Here is a 17,822-nt window from a genome sequence, read left to right as displayed (position 1 = left end):
AATAATCGTATCACTAATGGGGTGCCACCTAACAAACTGGCAAAAGTGACTAGCCAGGCACACTCCAGGCGTACATTTTAAAACACAAATAACATTCTCAAATATAAATGAAAGAGGTTCAGAATCCTTCTACCATCACAAATATTTGGAAAAAGGAATGGGAGGAGTCACCACTGCAAAAAATACTTGCCTTACCCATGATAGACCACCGCCTTATTCCCAGCCAGGAGGATACATTTTTGCAAAGTCAAACCAATGTCTACAATTAAGTTTAGTTTTAATTTCCTCTCATCATAGATTGGTTAGTTAACATTATTGCACAAAACATTTTGTTTGAAAACGATGCAATTCCAGATGTAAATTTACTAAAAGAAAATGTTACGGACAAATGGTTAAAATCACCATTGCACACAGGAAGTGATGCAACGTCTTTGGTACCAGCCTGCCATTTTTCTTTCAGTTTAAACAATTGTACAATGTAGAGCTTGAGGCACAAGGCTTTGTTCCAAGGTTGAAATCCAACACCAAAAGAGCAAGTTAATGCACATCACAAAATATAACATCATTCGCTGTCTGCCATGGCACTTTCTGTTTAATTTTCCCTTAATTGGCAGATAGTTCGGGCAGGTGTCTAAAACTCAACGAGAAAAGAACTGAAGGAAACAGTGAAGCCTAACTAAAGGAGCAGTGGACACACAGAGGGAGTTTTTGACAATAACACAAGCAGCCACTGAAGATACCTTTTGCATCAGCGACTGGTAGCAAACAAATTTGTAGTGCACAAAAACCTTATGTAGTGTAAAGAAATGGCACTTTATCTTGATAAATGCATGGGATGTCGGGACAAATTCTGACATGATGGAAGTGGCCATTTTGGAACCCACTATAAGTATAGGTGGACTGGTCTACAGGCAAAGATTGTCTGACAGGCCGGTATCCTTCAGCCAAGTCGGAGATGGACGCTGCTTCACTTGGCATGTGATATTCTCTGAAACAAGCTAAGCCAGGCTTTCATGGTTCCAGACAAGTTAGAAGACCCCGGAAGGCACCACTCCAAATTTTTAGTGACTTCCATTTTAACTCTTAATAGGACATGCTAAAAATGAGTGCTGATGTGCTGGGATAAACTGGGTTTAACCGAAAAGGCATCTGGAAAATACATCAAAACTGTATGGCTCTCATTCCAAAATTGAAGGGGTCTTTGACAGAGAAACAGTCTGTGGGAGTTTTGGGGGGGGGGGGGGGATTACTAAGTACAGTCTCACTTTCATGCTTCAGGGAAGTGAGAGCTCCATCTTCGGGTCAGGAAGACACTTACCTGGAGCTACAATTAAAGGTTTGTGACCAATATTTGGCTTCAAGCCAGCAGAAATGCATGTCTTGCACAAAAGTGAAATCCAGCAGAATGCAATACAAGTCTGGTAACGGAGCAAGAGCCAGTGGTAGACGGCCGGACCTTCACAGAACGGTAAAACCTGATTAGTGGCAAAAAGCCAAGCACTGGTTCATAAAACTAAAGTGAGTTCAATAAGTGGCATAAGGTCCATGTCTAGGCTTTCGAGGAAGGAAAAGCTTGCTTGTGGTGCGCGGCACATGCAAAGTACAGGAAACAAAACACAATTCTTCATTAAGTTAGAAATAAGTCTGATGCAGGACTCGAAGTTCCACGCTAGGTTCGAAGGATCAAATTGGCAATATGGAAAGCAAAGGCAACAAATGGCCCTGGGAGGTGGACAGAGCACCAATTTATTTAAAGATGTAACAAATGGTATGGAAATAAAAGAAGAATGTAGAGAAGGCTGATACCTGGTACAAGAAGAAGGGGTCGAGAGGCTAGCACTGTGGGGAGGAGGGGAGTAAATAAGGGAAAAAGGTCCATGTCAATTTGGAAGGGCAATATAATAATGGGAGGGAAAAGTTTTATACATGACACAGCACTGGCTTGAGAAAAAAACATTACATTGAGTCAGTTGCCAAGGGGCAGGTCTATACCTTGTACTAGAGAGAGAGAGGTCCCTTGTAATTTAGTGGAAAGGGTAGAACAAGAGGATGGACTTTGAATGAGTGAGATCAAGCTTATTAGTTGAAAAGAGATGCCTTCTAAGTGTGAGAGGAGAGCCACTCTAGTAGTAGAATATCCATGCCTGGCATGATGACGAGGGGAAGGCTGTCTTTTTTTGTTACTAGTGGAAGAACAATTATAAGGCTTTTAAATAGCTGCCAATCGGCATCTCTCATCAGGGACACACAGCAAGTCCTGGTTAGTTTAGTCAACACTTTTAAGACTTGTAGTTTCAGATTTTCGAGTTCGAGAATGGGTCTAAAGGTATCAGCATATTCTATTTTACTGGCAAAAAGGCTACAAACGGATGAAGGTGCCATATGCAATACTTGCAGTTACACTAATGGATCGGCAGAAAGGGTAGTTCTAGTACTTGAGGGATGAGGAGCGGAGACAGAAGGAGGTGCTTACAATGAGTGGGGTTTCGCTTCAGTAGTGAGCTATGCCTAGCAGTGTGAGTGGAAGGCATGATTGCCAATCCATAATCTTAACCAGAAAATTCCACGATTCTCAGAAAGTATTCACCCATCACACCCACCACTGATGGGAACTGTGCAGCTAACATCAAGCCCGGGTGATGTAGATTACCCCGACTGGCCAATATGGCGACTGGGAGGACCAGCACATTGTGCAAAATACAATGATTGTTTTGCCCTCACAAACCACTGGCTATTAAAACGAACCTTTAGAAAAAAGGTCCTGGGCAGAGGAAGAAACTGTCTTTGTTTTGCCATGGGAGTTTTCCTTTCAGCATGGAAAAAAGCAACAGGTGACAAATTAGAAGTTTGGTAGATAAAAATGCAATATATGATAAAAGACTGCAGGATTTAACATTTGATAAGCAATCACATGACATTTCCACTGAAATGAGGCATTTCTTTCCCTACGTCTGATGGTACAAATGGAGGGCCGGATTGCTCAGATATTGTGGTTAACAAAAATTTCACATTAGTCATTCATACCAAACAAATCAGCAGTTCCAATTAGGAGAACACCCCAGAAGCATGCATAAATGTGCTACATTCAATATTTTACCAGTTTGAATCTCAATTTTGGGCATCAGAAGGACATGTGGGAGACAATGGTTTGTGATAACTTACATAAATATCCCCAAATACACTAACTGGTCTGACTCATGGCACGAGTGAAACTTAATATTCAGTTGACAAATGTGAGAACCTTTATGAGTAGAACTCAGGCTTCATTTTTTGGTGATTTTTAGGATCCATGCCAAACAATGAATGTCAAAACATGGTCATGCGAGAGGGCTAAGAGGCATCCATTCTACAATGGATCAAAAACAAACTATTTAAAATAGGGACTCCTGTCAAGCAGTATGACAATTCACATTCAGAAGAGAAGGCAAAGATTTTTAAAACATTTCAGAGAATTACAAAATCCTGTAGAAGGTTCTCTAACACATTTTTTAAAAACTGAATGCCACCAGCAGTACTCGGAGATGGCAATTCCACACTGTGTAAACTGAAGAAAAGTCAGATCATGGAAGGTGGGCTAAAGCCTAAGACAGCTGCACACCACATACCATACAATGTCATGAAAAAATGGGGCATGTTTACGGACCTATAGAGATCCAGCTTTTGTGTTGTTCCCAAAGCCCTGTCTGACCGATATATGCCTATTCAAGGCAAAAGAATTGGAAAGCACAAATAGAAACATCTCGACTAACTTCTTTGAAAGCCAAGAATGGGCTTTTGGTAGAGCATTACCGCTGTGGCTTTTCAAACAGACCTTCTGTGACCCAAGAGAAGAGGCCCTCCCATCACTGACCCACACTTCCTCTCAGAGGACCAGATCTCTACTCAATAACATAAGCAGTTATCAGATTCTATTAATTTGCATTTAAACTAATTAGAAAAAATACTTTACATAAAAACATATGCACATATAAAGCTCAAACTTTAAGCAACCAGCCATATCAACATAAGTCATATAAAAAATGTGTGTCATCTCAATCACTTTAAAAGTACAAAGATGGCTACTCGGAGAAAGGAAGTAAAAGACTGGTATTTTGTCCAATCACTGATAAACCATGACACTTCTCAAGAAAGCTTCTTGTCATGTGCCCTACTCTCCTTGTCGCATAACTGTAGCTTTTAGCCCCTCTCTCCATTTAAGCAAGATACATATGGCTGACGTTAAAATATCAATTTCCAATCTACGGAAAACTATATTTTTTTGCATAATATTTATATAGATTTATTATATTCTCAGACTATGGCAAGTAAATCAAAAAAGTCAACCTCTGGGAACCCACTAATACTTGTGCGAGTGACATGTCCATTAAGAACCCCCAAAGCTTTGCACTCGAGTGAGAGGAGGAATCCCCAAAAGAAATATTGACAAAACCATAACTAGCATCCCTCCACCACATATTCGAGAAATACATCTTGAAACTCTATTTAGGATACCAGCTACCTTCTATTGAATGAAAATCAAAATCAACTTGCGTATACTCTTGGAAAAAGATGAACCTTTCTTTGTCCTCTTCGATGCCTTATATTATAGGTCCTATTTTCCTGCAAAACTGCACATGCCAATTTTCCACTAACATGTTAACTAAGCTTTAGGGAGTGACAACAAAGCACCTTCATAGGGATTGAGTCTTGTCACTGGTCTGCTTTCTCCAGGAAGGTTAACATTGGAGCTCTGTAATGCTGTGTTCAGCTCATAACAACGTCAGGAAACTGCTTTGGATGCACCATGCCAAAAAAAAAAATTGTACCTTACACTATGGTCACAAGAATCTCCCCTAATGGCAAACTGGTGCACTTCAGGGATGTGGCCGGCGATAGGCTGTCACAACACCCACCTATCAACTCTGACTTCTCATTAAGGTGTCATCCAGGTTTCAGTTTGAGAACTCTCATTCAAAAAGTACAATGTAGTCCGTATGCACCTGGCTGTTCCTCTTTTACTGCGTGGTCCTTTGGCTCCATGCTTCGAGTTTACAGATGTCACTGGTATATTGACCAGCACTGTACAATAGCAAACGTTCCAACATAAGGCTGTATGAGAAGACAGCACACGCACATGAAGTTCCTCCTGAAGTTGTTTTGGATTGAACGTGTGACAAGTGCACCCTAGAGTCCTGGTGATTTAATTGATGTGCCTTTGAAAAGTGAACTTTGTGCCTGCCACTTATAGAAGGAGCTGGCGCTCTGTTTTTCTAGTTGGTCTTTGATGTGCAGCCCCTTTACACAGATACCGTTCAAAACCACCCACCAAAAATAAACATGCTAACAACCACAGTGACAAGAGAAGCAACGGCGCCTCGAGTAGAATTCATAGGGTAAAAGGTAGAATATGAACCCAGAGGTCTCTAGAGCAAAACGTAACAGTCTCAAGGCAAAGTGGAATCTTGCAGTGCGAAAGGTTTAGGTGTAGACTGTTACCTCCGTCTCTGATGCTCATTCAGTACTCTGGGAGGCCATATTGCAGCAGGTCAACTGCATGGAGGGGGCTAGGTGGTATTGGATAGATTTTACTTTTTTTCTTGGTTTAGCTATTCTGAACTGGGATCCGAAGTTAAGAGTCTGCCTGTCGGCTCTTCCATTACTGATAGCACAGACAAAGAAACCGCATGAACATAGAATCTTTGTCACTGGGAAACTTCAAAGTTCATTTACTGTGGGGATGAAAGGTAATAGATTTCAACCTTAATGCAGCTAGCAGGAATGCATTCCCACAAGCGTGCATGCGTAAGGCTGTGAAAAAACGTGTCTATACTTCAGAGGAAATTATACACCAAAACCTATGCATAAAGGTATGTCTGTATTCCTTAGCTCTGTGGTGAGGTGCAGGATTGTCAATGACATGATGAAACCAGATTGAACTAATCTCAAGGCTTAATTAGGTTACCACTACTAACTTTGTCAGTTCATTTCAGAGCTGTCCTATCCTGAAGGCATGGGATTGCTGAAACCCTTCTAATCCAAAGGACTAAAAAGCCTTTGTTGCCGGATTCAATAGCTTCAACCCATCCAGCCCTAAAGGTGATTATGCTCTTTACCTAAGACCCAACACACTTGTCTACCTAAAACTAGGAAGTAAAAGTTATTTCTTCCTGTAAATTATTTGGGCCCATTCAGCCTACAAATTCCAATACTCATCCCTATCGGCAGCCAATCTCCTGTTGGAGAAAGAACGAGCATGGATGGCATCTACTCCACTCCTTGCTTGGAAGACCTGCATGGCTTGCACATAGCCCATGCTAGGCAGCTCCCCCCACCCCTTTTCATGCGTACATATCTGAAGAGGAAACCATCCTATATACACTACCCACAGAAAATATTCAGTAGCAGTAACCATATTGGCCACATTAAAGCGCATATACAGCATTTATCTGGCAGTGAAAAGACGCCCCCCATCTCCACCCAATACACCAACAAGTGGGGGTAATAATAAACGGCAGTCTTATTTGCTGCAGCACATCTCCCTTCCACAATCAGAGACAAATGTAGCCTCTCTGGGAACTGGGGGTGAGCAGATGGCACATGAGGGAAGGTTGGGAATTTCCTGGACAGAGATCCCCATTACGGCAAGACACAAAGACATTAAAGTTAAGACTTCTGCAACTCCTCTCCTGACATCTCAGTGGGGTCACCATCTGGTCAGGGGGCAGTGGGGAGCATTAAGATACAAGGATGAAGGTGGAAGACTGATTCTGAGACATCAGGTCTTGCAGCATTATATACACATTTGGAGGGAGAATAAAAGAGTCAGAGGAAGGAAATTCCATTCCCAAGTGTTTTTCTAAGCCCCTCAGCTGCTTCACCACCTTAAGAGTGAGCCTTTCGACTTTTAAACGCTGCCCAGTTGCAGTTACAAAACTGTTCGACTGGCGCTTCTCTCACGGAGATGGAGCTTTTTCAACATATTCTTTTTTTTTCTTTTTTTTCCTTTATAAACATGCAAATTTATGAAGTCCCTCCCTTTACATGGACACATTTGTTTGCAAATGATGATGAAGAGCAAAACATGACTTAAATGAGAAAAAGTAACAAGCGCCCTTTCTTTTAGAGTAGGGTGTTGGGCTGCTTTCTACTTTGTCATCTAGCTGTGTAATCGTGATTGCATCTGCATGCCCCAAGAAACCTGTACAGCTACACAGCCAAATACAGAGCGTTCAGTCACAAAGCCAATCGCTTCCAGAGTCTGTGTGATCACACATTAGAAATTGTGCGATTGTCAGCTGTGTGACAGGACAGCATGTTTTAAAGCTCTTTGCTGGGTACATTGTTTTTGACATGATGAAGATGCTAGATATATATTTTATCTACAACCACCATGGTTCTAGCCAATGGAAATACAGCAAAATTTAAAAAGGCCTGAGAGAGGGTTCCTTCAACCCTCGAATTTAGGAGAAAATATGGAGGTTGAAAGTGTGATTTACGATAAGGGATCACATCTGCTGTGAAGCTGCGACTATCATGCGATAATCCCTTTTTTGACGTCACATGAGGTGTTGGGAGGACAGGATACACGAGGAGAAGGGATAGATGGTCAAATCGACGTCTCCAGGCTGTGCAAGGGGCTCTCGGACTGGAAAGCGACAATGGACACGGGGTCCCCGTCCACAGCATTGTTATTTGTGTTCACGGGGAGTGATGTACTGGGAATGCTCGCCTGTTGCCCAAGGAGCCCCTGAGTCTCGGCACTGTCATCATCATCCTCTTCGTCATCGATAAGTGGTATTCGAGGCTCGTCCTCTTCCATGTTGAACTCAGGGTGGGTCATGAAGTTATGGATGGAGCTTCGGGACTCTGGTTTCTCCAGGCCTCCGTATAAAGAGCTACGGAATGCGTTCACCACTTTGATCTGTTTTAAGGGTAAAGGGTGAGAGAGAAACAAAAAAAAAAGATCAGGAGATGTACTAAACAAAGGCACAAGGGAATATGGCAGGTGATAATACACCACTGTGCAAAAAAGAAAGAGGGAAAGGGAGATAGAAAGATGGAATAAAATAGGCACGGGTACCAATCTGAGCAATTTGAAAAGATGACTTAGGGGGCTGCAGAAAGAAAAAACAAAATGTCTAAAATGAAATCCAACACATTACAAAACATACTGGTGTAAAAAGGGAAATCCAAATGCATTAGTTTTTTGTGTAAACACAAAATCAAACAAATCAAAATAGAACTGTGCATATCAAAACAAATTAAAATAGAACTGTGCATATTACAACTTAAGACAACCAAGGTGTATGAAAGGGTTAATGCGAGCAGGGCTTTTCTACTAGGCGATCATGGTGTGCAATTTCATAGAGATCGGGGCTCCTGCAGGATTGAGGGGAGCTTCTCCAAACCATGGAATGTTCAACGCAACGTCCATTGTCCATTAGTCTAACAAGCAGAGGTGACAGATATTCGAGGACATGTAAAAGGAATGAATGAGATTAGCATGAAGGTGAGAAGGTTCAAAGGCAGCACGTCCTACCATCCCCTTCACCCAATCGCCTTCCTGGGTAACCTAGAGGACTGGAAAATTTACATTTTCTTAGCCAATCACAGCGTTTCTGGTCAAAGTTCAGGCAACAAGAGAAACTTCAGATCCTTGGGTCTAAAGTCGATATATTCCAAGCCTGAATGGTGGTCAAAAGTGAAGAGACAAGATCATCAATACACAACCATTGAAAGGAAAAAGTGCAAGAAAATGCTTGAAGAGTGACAGACTGGATGGAAGACCGCAAGTCAAATAAACGGACAGGCATGGAGAGATAGAATGCAAGTGGGTATTTCAGACCAAGGGGTAAAAAACACATAGAAAGGCAGGAAAATATGCAAGAAAAATAGTATCCTGTTGCAAGACGTTTAGCAATTAGTTCTAAACGTACTCCTTTCTACACGTGGAACTGGTCTCGATCCAAGCAAGCAAGGAGGGCTTTCAGACGTATGAGGAATAGCAAAAGAGTACATACATGTTTACATTTCTGTAATAAATGACTCATGCTGAATTGGCTCCAATTGATTTCCTGGTTAGTTGAGAAAATATTATTTTTGGAATAGATGAGGTACGCAGGCTAAGTAAAACTCAAACCAACTGCCTGATGAAATAAACGATGTAAGCTTAGTGATGGACAATAAAGAAGCCATTTGCAAGGTAACCAATTAAATGTCACAAGCTACAAGAATCTAATAGGTTGGCCAACAACGACTAAATAACTGCCAAAACTCACTCGCCTGTTTTTTTTTATTCACGATGAATACATTGTTTTCCACCTTTGAAATGGTGTCCTTCTGTTTAGCAGAAATAAGAAAATACATCTGCTGCAGAGTATTTCTACAAATCCCAGCTGCTAACTTTCACAGCTAAACATTAGCTTAAACACCAGAACGTGTCTGGTAGTAAGTGACAAAAAAGATATTAGCTGACCAGAAGAGAGATTAATAAGCGCCTACAAAATGTAATTGCAAAAACAAAGTAAATGCTATCATATTGATAACTAGTAACCAATTGGTCTTGTGATCAAGACGGATGAATCACACCATTTGATTAGATAAATATAGCAATATGAATCTGAGAAATTAAAATGGGCATTGGCTAGACCTTCAAAGGCAATGTCTTTAAACTCAGTAACTCAAGAGATAGTGGAGAATCAGGCCTTGTAAGACACCTCAGACATCCGGCCAGTAGGAACCCTTTCTACAAAGCCTTCTAAGACTTTCTTTCAGTATGCAGTTTGTTATGCCTGGAAGGTTGTAGAGATTGAGCCACTACCCTAACCTTTAGAAAATAAAAGCATCCCCTATAAAATGTGTGCCATCCAGAGTGTATATTGTAGCTGCTGACAAAGTGTTGAAGGCAAAAGGTCAACATCCCAGAAAAACAGCAAAGTGAAGATGTTTGAGCTCAATCCAAGTCATCAAAGTTGGATAGAATGGAGTCAACACAACTAGAGGACCCAAACTTTGGATATTCTGGTTGTGTTGACTCCATTCTATCTAACCTTGATGACTTGGACTGAGTTTGAACATCTTCCCTTTGCTGTTTTTCTGGGATGTTGACATTTTGCCTACACCACTTTGTCAACAGCTACAATATGCATTCTGGATGGAACACATTCTATAGGGGATGCTTTCATTTTCAACAGGTAAGGGTGGTGGCTCAATCGCTCTTCAACCTTCCAGGTATAAACTGTATACTGAAACCAGCATAGTGCCTAGTTGTATTAGGTTTCAAGATGTTAATGTGAAGCGGTCTGTCTTCAATCATCTAAAGATCTTGCAAAAAAGTCACTGGTAGTGCCCAATCTGAACTTTGATGAGTTAATCGAGAAGAAGGTGTCCATGTTATAGAGCAAGAAGGGGACCCATTTGAGCAGACTCACTTTCAGGATTTTCATAGCTTGAACCAGTTTAAGGTACTGAGATTATGCTATTCCTGCCTGGTTCCTGATCCTCTCAGGAAAGATAAGGTGTATCTGTAGACCATTAAATCAGTCCTGCTGGAGGCACTACAAGAATACACAAGGCAATCAGGCACATAGCTCATCAACTCAGGAACTGAAGCATGGTGTCTTTATCAACTCTCACTTGTTCTGATGGAGGGGGGGGGACGACTCAACACTGAATTACATTTATAATACCTAGGCTGAAATGCTGCTTCTGTAACGGTGAGAGCCATAATTTGGACTGGAGCACTGAGAACCAAAAAGCAATAAACGTACTTTCCCGTACCCAACACAGACCTGTTGGACTTAGGTTGGCATGGAGTTCTGAACAGCCAGTCACTAAGACCGTGGTGGTAGTATATTGCATCTTGATTAACAACCAAAGCACTGAATTTAGGTATTGACACGTTTGGTCTCCCATCATGATACAGTGTGGATAACCTTCACAACTGCGACATGAAATCATCATCATATAGAACATTTCCTCATGAAGGAGGCTATGATCTGATTTAGGGTTACCACATTGATTATTTTAAAGGGAGAGATGCCAACCAGGTCATTTCTAGCAAAGAGGACCTGGAATAGAAGAACCCCTTATATCTACCTTGCAATGGGACCAGCCTACTCCAAAAGCATATTGGCATTTTTAAACTTTTGCAAAACGTAGGGTGTCTTTGTCTGCTGTGTTATAGGTGGTGACTAAGGCTATTAGATTGTGAAACTTCCAACCTAAGGGAATAATTTGGAAGATCGGTAAGTCACTGGTAAGCAAAATAAACTGGAGATGAAATAGGAGACTGTTAACTCTCATGCTTAAGGAGTCAGGCATGACCCAATACTACAGGTATTAACAAATTGCACCAATCCACAATGAATTTAAGCAGATCCTTGACATTTCTTGCTCACTTGCTGAACAGGTATGTGTGTCTGAAGGTTCTACCAGCCTGTACATGGAGGTATACATTAACACTAAAGGTCCTCTTGTTATAGATCTGTTATTTTGAAAAGCCTTCTGGGTTGGAGGCAAAAGCATAAAGTTGAAGGATGTCAGCTAAAGAAAGGGACATCCATAAATTAATTAGGCAAAGGATGCTTTTCAAGGGATCTTCCTGTTTCGAAGACCAAAGGATAGAAGTGTAAAATCCAGATCGAAAATGGTTTTCAATGCAAGAGTTTTCCTAATCTGATGTGCTACTAAATTAGAGTAGGGTAACAGATCTCCCGAGCGCACTCATTTTTTTCTGCTCTATGAACATTCCAAGTTTTCAACTGGAATGGAGTCTGAAAAACACTAGTCTTTGTTGACTAAAACCTGAGTAACACCGTCACACTCACAGAGAATGTGGCACTCATACCAGCAAAGTAGAAGCTGGGAGATCCTAGACCTAGAACCCCTTAGGTTATCTTGAATTGTTCTATGTAATGTGCACGTGAACGAGGGAGCGGTTATCCTGGGCCACAAAGGGGTCAGACAAAATTCTCTAATTTAAGGGAACCCTCAGTTTTTCAATCCATGCCTCTGCTGCTTAAAACAGCTATAAAACAGAGGCAATAAAGAAAGCCTAGGGCAGTAAAGTAACAAAAACAAAATACAGATCCTCTGAACATTTAACAGCCCTCAGACTAAAAAAAATGAAATGGGCACAAAGCTCTAAGGGATAGCATCAGGGGAATGCAGGGCATACACGAAAGGGCACGCTGTAGAGATTTGTTCTGGCAATTTGCAATACAGTCCGGGTAAATTGCAGCATCAACTATTCCAACTGGATTAGGGTGGATGTAATGTTATGAGGGATACAGATTAGCAAACCGGAGAGGAGACCTTAACAAGTGAAATAAATGGTTACAGGGAATAAGAATGTGAAGACTGATGGCAGGAAGAAGAGATATTCTATGAGGAGTGAGGGCGATGGAAAGAAGAAAGATGGGGTGGACATTGGAAATGAAAGGAAATAACCAATAGGTTGAGAAAGCAGCCAGAATAAAAAAGAGTTAAGGGAAAAAATAAGAACTTAAAAACAGTGAGAAGAGGAAATTAATGGTAACACTTTGTAGGTAGGCAAGACAGAAAAGACTGTGGAGATTCTCTTCTGAATGTGGTGAGGGGGAGATGACGACGAGAGTAACTTTGCTAACAGAGCAGTTATCAATTACTGATCAGACAAATAGGTCTGTACCAGTTGTGAGTGCCTAGGAGCTCGCATTTTCTACCTGGGGATGCATCTTTTTTGCAGGAAGAAGGGACACAAAGAAGCAAGAAGAAGATAATTGGCCAGATTTAAAGTTCCCTTGTCCTCCCTCACACCATACAAAACTGGGAACGGTGCCATTTTCTTCTCTGAAAGTAGTGGTGACGTGTGCAAAGAAGGGTGACGCAACTCTGAATGTACTTGAAAATCTCATCACTGGCATCAAGTGTCATCAACTTCAGAACGAAGTTAATAAACCTTGCCTGTTGCGACGGATAACTACAAAATTGAGGGAAAGCAAAGAAGGGGCTGGGAGGAGGATAATCTTGGTAGAGACCTTTGCATACCATTCCAGCCATTAAATGTTCTCCACCTCGGTACAGAAAAGGACGCTAATGGTAGCTGCACAGAAGGGAACGGAAACAGTAGCAGCTCATCCTCGGTCATTGCATTGAACGGTTCCTAGGTTTAGTTTGCCTGCATGCTGGAAAAATAAGCAGAACACTCTTCCACACCCCTCCAACATGCAACACGGTCTTTGGTTTTTAGCGAGTGCACGGCATGCCAGCATTCAATGACTGCAACATAAGCCTTCATGGGGAAGCAACATATCGGACAGGATCTCCGTTTTCAGTTCATCCATGGATCTATGGGCTGCTTGGCTCCAGCAGCGCCAATGTCTTAAACCTAAGAATCTGTGTGAACAACTAGTGACACCTATTCCCCCCTGTGCCTTGCCTGCCATCAGAAATTTACATTCCACGAGAGGTGCACAACATAACTGCACAGCCACACACAAGATTGACTGATCAGGAAAAACACATATCAATGGCCACACAGCCAACCAACAATGTTACAATGCCAACTAACACAAGGGCATGTTCACCTCAACAAAGATGGAGCATTACTTCTAAAGGGCAGCATACAGCTGACCGCATCAAATCGCGTGAAAGCAGCAAACTAGCAGTCAACAAAGAAAATAACGAGAAACAAATCTTCCTTAGAAAGAAAAAACAACTGATCACAGAGAATGCAGGAAACCTTCCTGGAAAACACACACAAGCACATCACAATGAAAACACTTTCATCTGAGAAATAATTCATAACTGAGAATAGCATAACAGACTTTCAGTCAGACACTAACAGAATTAAGCTAAATATGATGTGGTGTGTGTAAAAGTGAGATTGCACAGAGCTTTAAGCTGTAGCTTGCCAACTGTGCAATTTTCTGCTGTGTTTCCTCTCTGATGTTTCGGACCTAGTAGTGCTGGACATAAGAAAATATGTAAAAGGCAGCTGTGTGCACATGCCAGTTGAGCTGTGGGATCTATAAGGCTAGCATGGTTGCAGATAAGTACACAATGTGCTTGATGGTTAATTTTAGAAAGGTTCTCTCCTATATCTCGTGTTAAGGCCTACCAACTCTAAAAAGGAAAGCCCTGCAGCAGGGGCGGCCTGAGGCATGTGCAAGCTGTGCACTAGCACAGGACCACCAAACCCCAGGGGCCACCAGGCCAATATATATCCTGAATACCTTAATCCTCTGAGGATGGATACATATTTGCGTGGCGGCCCATGGCAGGGATTTGGCGGCTCCGGCTCTGTTCCACCTTCCTGTGCTCCGGGGAATGGGGGGGGAGGGGGCTCCGCCCGCCCCACTCTTCCAGGGCCCCCTACCTACGCTTCCTGCCCAGGGGCACCATGAGCCTAGAGCCGCCCCTGCCTGCAGGCCTCCCTATCTGGACTTTCCTCCTCACCAAGAGTGTGGTGCAAAATAGTCTTAATGTATAAATGACACTTGTTATCGAGGGATGAGTGCTTACATTACTGGGACTCTTCATTAGGACAGTGTTGGACATGATCCTTCTTCACCTTGAAGAGTCAATGTCATCATCTTTGGTGAACATATACTGAGTTGGTATTAAGATGCATGCTATAGGTCTGTAATACAGTTCCTGCTAGGGCCATACCATTTGTCAAAGAAGTGAGCCAGTAAATACGGTGCCTTACTCTAGTGACTGGACAGCACAAAATTGCAAGCATGGCTCCCTCACTTATTGATCTTTCTAGTTGATGCTCTATCTATCCACAGATTCTCACCTTATGAATATTCACAGGACGTCAGACTGGACCTAGAAACCTTTAACTTTTAGAGCAATTCTTCTGTGCGTCGACAGGTAGCACCATTGGGCACAGCACCAACATTGTTCTGCTCAGGAAGTGATGAGTGGAGCTGCATGCGTGTCACCCATGCACACTGAAGTCAATTGCTTTCTAGGCTGTCCATGCCCTCAGAGACAGTGCCCATTGAAAGATTGTCATGACCAGTGTGCAGATCTCCAATTTAGGTCTTGTTCAGTTGGAAAAAGAGGACAGTTCACAGAACGGGGAGGTGGGTGGGTCGGTGAGGAACCGGCAGTTAGATAGCATATCCACCAGATAGTGAATATACAAAATAGATACCATATCAGTTTCTTCCAAGGTGGTGGGTCTGTGAACTGGCTCAGACTAAAAAGTCCTGTGGGACCGGGTGGGCAAAATGCCCCTTTCAGCGGCCCAACTGTTGAGGCAGCAGTCCTGCATGGATATGCGTACCAACGCCCAAGTAGCCAACAGACAAATGTCCGCGATCGGCAAGTGCATGCCAACACAGTGGTAGCAGCTTCGGCCCTACTGGAATCAGCCTGCTAGCCTTCTGGGTGCTGCTTCTTCGCCAGTGCTTAGCAAACCTTTATTAGAACAGTTCATTGAGAGATGGCGCCTTTTTGCACTGCCTTGCCTATCTTTGCATTGGAAAACAATAGAAAGAGCTAATTGTCCACTCTATATTTCTGGGTAAGATTGCTATAGAATCTTAATGCCCTTTTAGGCCCCAAACGATGTAGTCTCTTTTCTTCGTTAGAGGGATGAGATAAGAATGCCGAAAGGGTGACCGCGCACTCGACATGGAAAGGAGTAACCACTTCAGTAGAAATGAAGCTTGGGGCCTTAAAACCAACTTATCTGGGAAGAAGACAGTATAAGGTGGATTGACATAAATAGCCCGAAGTTCACTGCCATGTCTGGATGATGTTATCGCAATGAGAAAGATTATCTTGAAGTTGAAGTCTCAAGGGAAAACTGTACAAGAGTTCAAAACAGATGCATATTAAGAAAGTGAGGGTTAAGTTAAATTCTTTCGGAGGCAATCCACAGGTTTCGGTGCAAACAAATGTAGCAAACCTTTCAAAAATCTCATTACAACAGGTGATTTAAATAAAGTCTGAGCTGTGAACCCAAATAAGTTGAAAGAGCCATTAAGTAGCCCTTAACAGTACCCAAAGTAATTCTTTGCTGGTCAACAGACAGTACAAACAATAAAACTTATACAACTTTGCCTATAATGGGTAAATTTGTTAGGTGCAGCACCAATCCACAAATGTGTCGGCGTACACAAATTGACATCAATGACCTCGTGTGAAATGTCAAAGGAAATCAACTGTTGCAGCTCAAACCCAAAGCATGGAGAATAGTGCAGGCCCAGAATACCCTGTCCTGATACTGCAACAGAAGATCCTTCAGAAGCAGCATCTCCATTGGAGAACATGATGACACACAGGTGTTCCAGGTCCAACACTCTCTTGGCCCAATCCGGGGCCACCAGGATGACTTAGTCCGGTTCCTTCCTAATCTTCTTCAGAGGTCGTTGCTATAGAGACACTGGTGAGAATGGATGTAGGATTTCCATGCTCCACTCTAGAAAGAGTGTCTCTGAGACAGAGCTTCTTAACAAACTCCTGCACTAAAGTGCTGATATTGCGCATTCTAAGCAGTTCCAAAAAAATGGCGAGCCAAGGTTCTCGCCATTGCCGGAAGACGCCTTGTGCTACTTTCAGGTGCAGCTGCCATTCATGATCCGCTAAGCTAGTTCATCCACTCTGGTATTTAGAGATACAGCCAGGTGGCTTGCCACCAGAGACGTCCCTCGGCGCTCCAACCACTTGCAGACGTGCGGGCCTCCTGACATCAGGCGGAGGACCCCAACCTACTGTGCTTGTTGCAGTACCACATGGTGGTGGTATTGTGCAGGAGCCCAAGCATCAGCCTTCATTGAAGGTGGCCTTCAACGTCAAGTGAATTACCCTCATTTTTAACATACTGAAGGGGAGACCAGTACCTGACAGACCAGAAGCCTCTGATCTCTACCTCTAGCAGATGAGCTTCCCAACCCAGTGGTGATGCATCCGTGACAACTGTTAGCTCTGTGTGAGGTAAGAAGAGGGGCTGGGCACTGACCAAACTGCAGTCCTATAGCTACCACTGTAGATCATTTGCAGTCTCCTCCAAATTTTGATGCAAACCAACAGATTTCCCTAACATTGCGCAAACTGGGATTTGAGGTCCCACTGCAGAGTCCACATATGCCACCTGGTGTGCTTGGCTGTCAGGAGGCTGGAGGCCAACAACTTGAAGAGCCTCAAAGTCATCCATACTGAGATCTAGGACCGAGCCCGAAATATTGGGATTATAGACTAAAAATCATGGACTCTCCACTCCGGGGGAAAGGCACAACAGCGTATCCTATCCAGAATGGTTCTGATGAACAGGAGGGTCGGCGAAGGAGCCAGGTTTGACTTCAGAGCGTGTATACTAAACGCCAATGATGTTAGAGGGTTTGCAGTCATATGGAGATGGCTGATGACTGCCTGGGGCAAGTCTGCTTTTAGCAGCCAGTCATCGAGGTAGGGGAAGAGTGGTACCCCTAATATCTGAAGTTGTGCTGCGACCTCTGCTATCACTTTCATAAACACCTAATGGGGCACAGGTGAGGCCAAAGGGGGGCACTTCAAACTGAAAATGCCCCAGACCTACTATGAACTACAGCATCTAGGAGCATCTGTGCACCTGCCAAAGGAGGATGTGGAAATGAGCGTGCTGCATGTCCATTTCCACCACACAGTCACCAGGGTCTAGGGCAGACAGGGCCTTGACTAGTGTGAACATCATAAATTTGTTGTTCTGCAGGAAAGCTTTCAGAGGGTGAAGATCTAAAATAGGACGAACACCACCATCCTGCTTTGGCACAAGGAAGTAGAGGGAGTAACCCACAGTTCTATTGAGGCCAGAATCCTTTCCATGGCCCCTTTGGCCAAAAGGCCTACACTTACTGTTGTTAGACAGA

The 17,822-nt window shown here is 42.9% G+C and overlaps 1 protein-coding gene across 7 annotated transcripts in view; it reads right to left on the bottom strand.

Annotated features, from left to right (window-relative positions):
* Window positions 1-5,589: 5,589 nt before the first annotated feature.
* Window positions 5,590-17,822, bottom strand: part of ATP2B4 (ATPase plasma membrane Ca2+ transporting 4) — a 780,797-nt gene continuing 768,564 nt past the window's right edge. For 5 of the 7 annotated variants that reach the window (XM_086923502.1, XM_086923496.1, XM_086923498.1 and 2 more), the window contains one exon: window positions 5,590-7,900. In XM_086923502.1, coding sequence (XP_086779628.1) covers window positions 7,586-7,900 — 315 coding nt within the window. In that variant the 3' untranslated portion in view covers window positions 5,590-7,585. The remainder of the gene's footprint in view (window positions 7,901-17,822) is intronic. The other 2 variants (XM_086923500.1, XM_086923501.1) reach the window with 1 other exon arrangement.

This window comes from Lissotriton vulgaris, chromosome 5 (genome assembly GCF_964263255.1).
Source record: "Lissotriton vulgaris chromosome 5, aLisVul1.2, whole genome shotgun sequence".
NCBI lineage: Eukaryota > Metazoa > Chordata > Amphibia > Caudata > Salamandridae > Lissotriton > Lissotriton vulgaris.
Note: the sequence above shows the minus strand (reverse complement) of the source record. Positions and strands in the feature narration are given on the sequence as shown.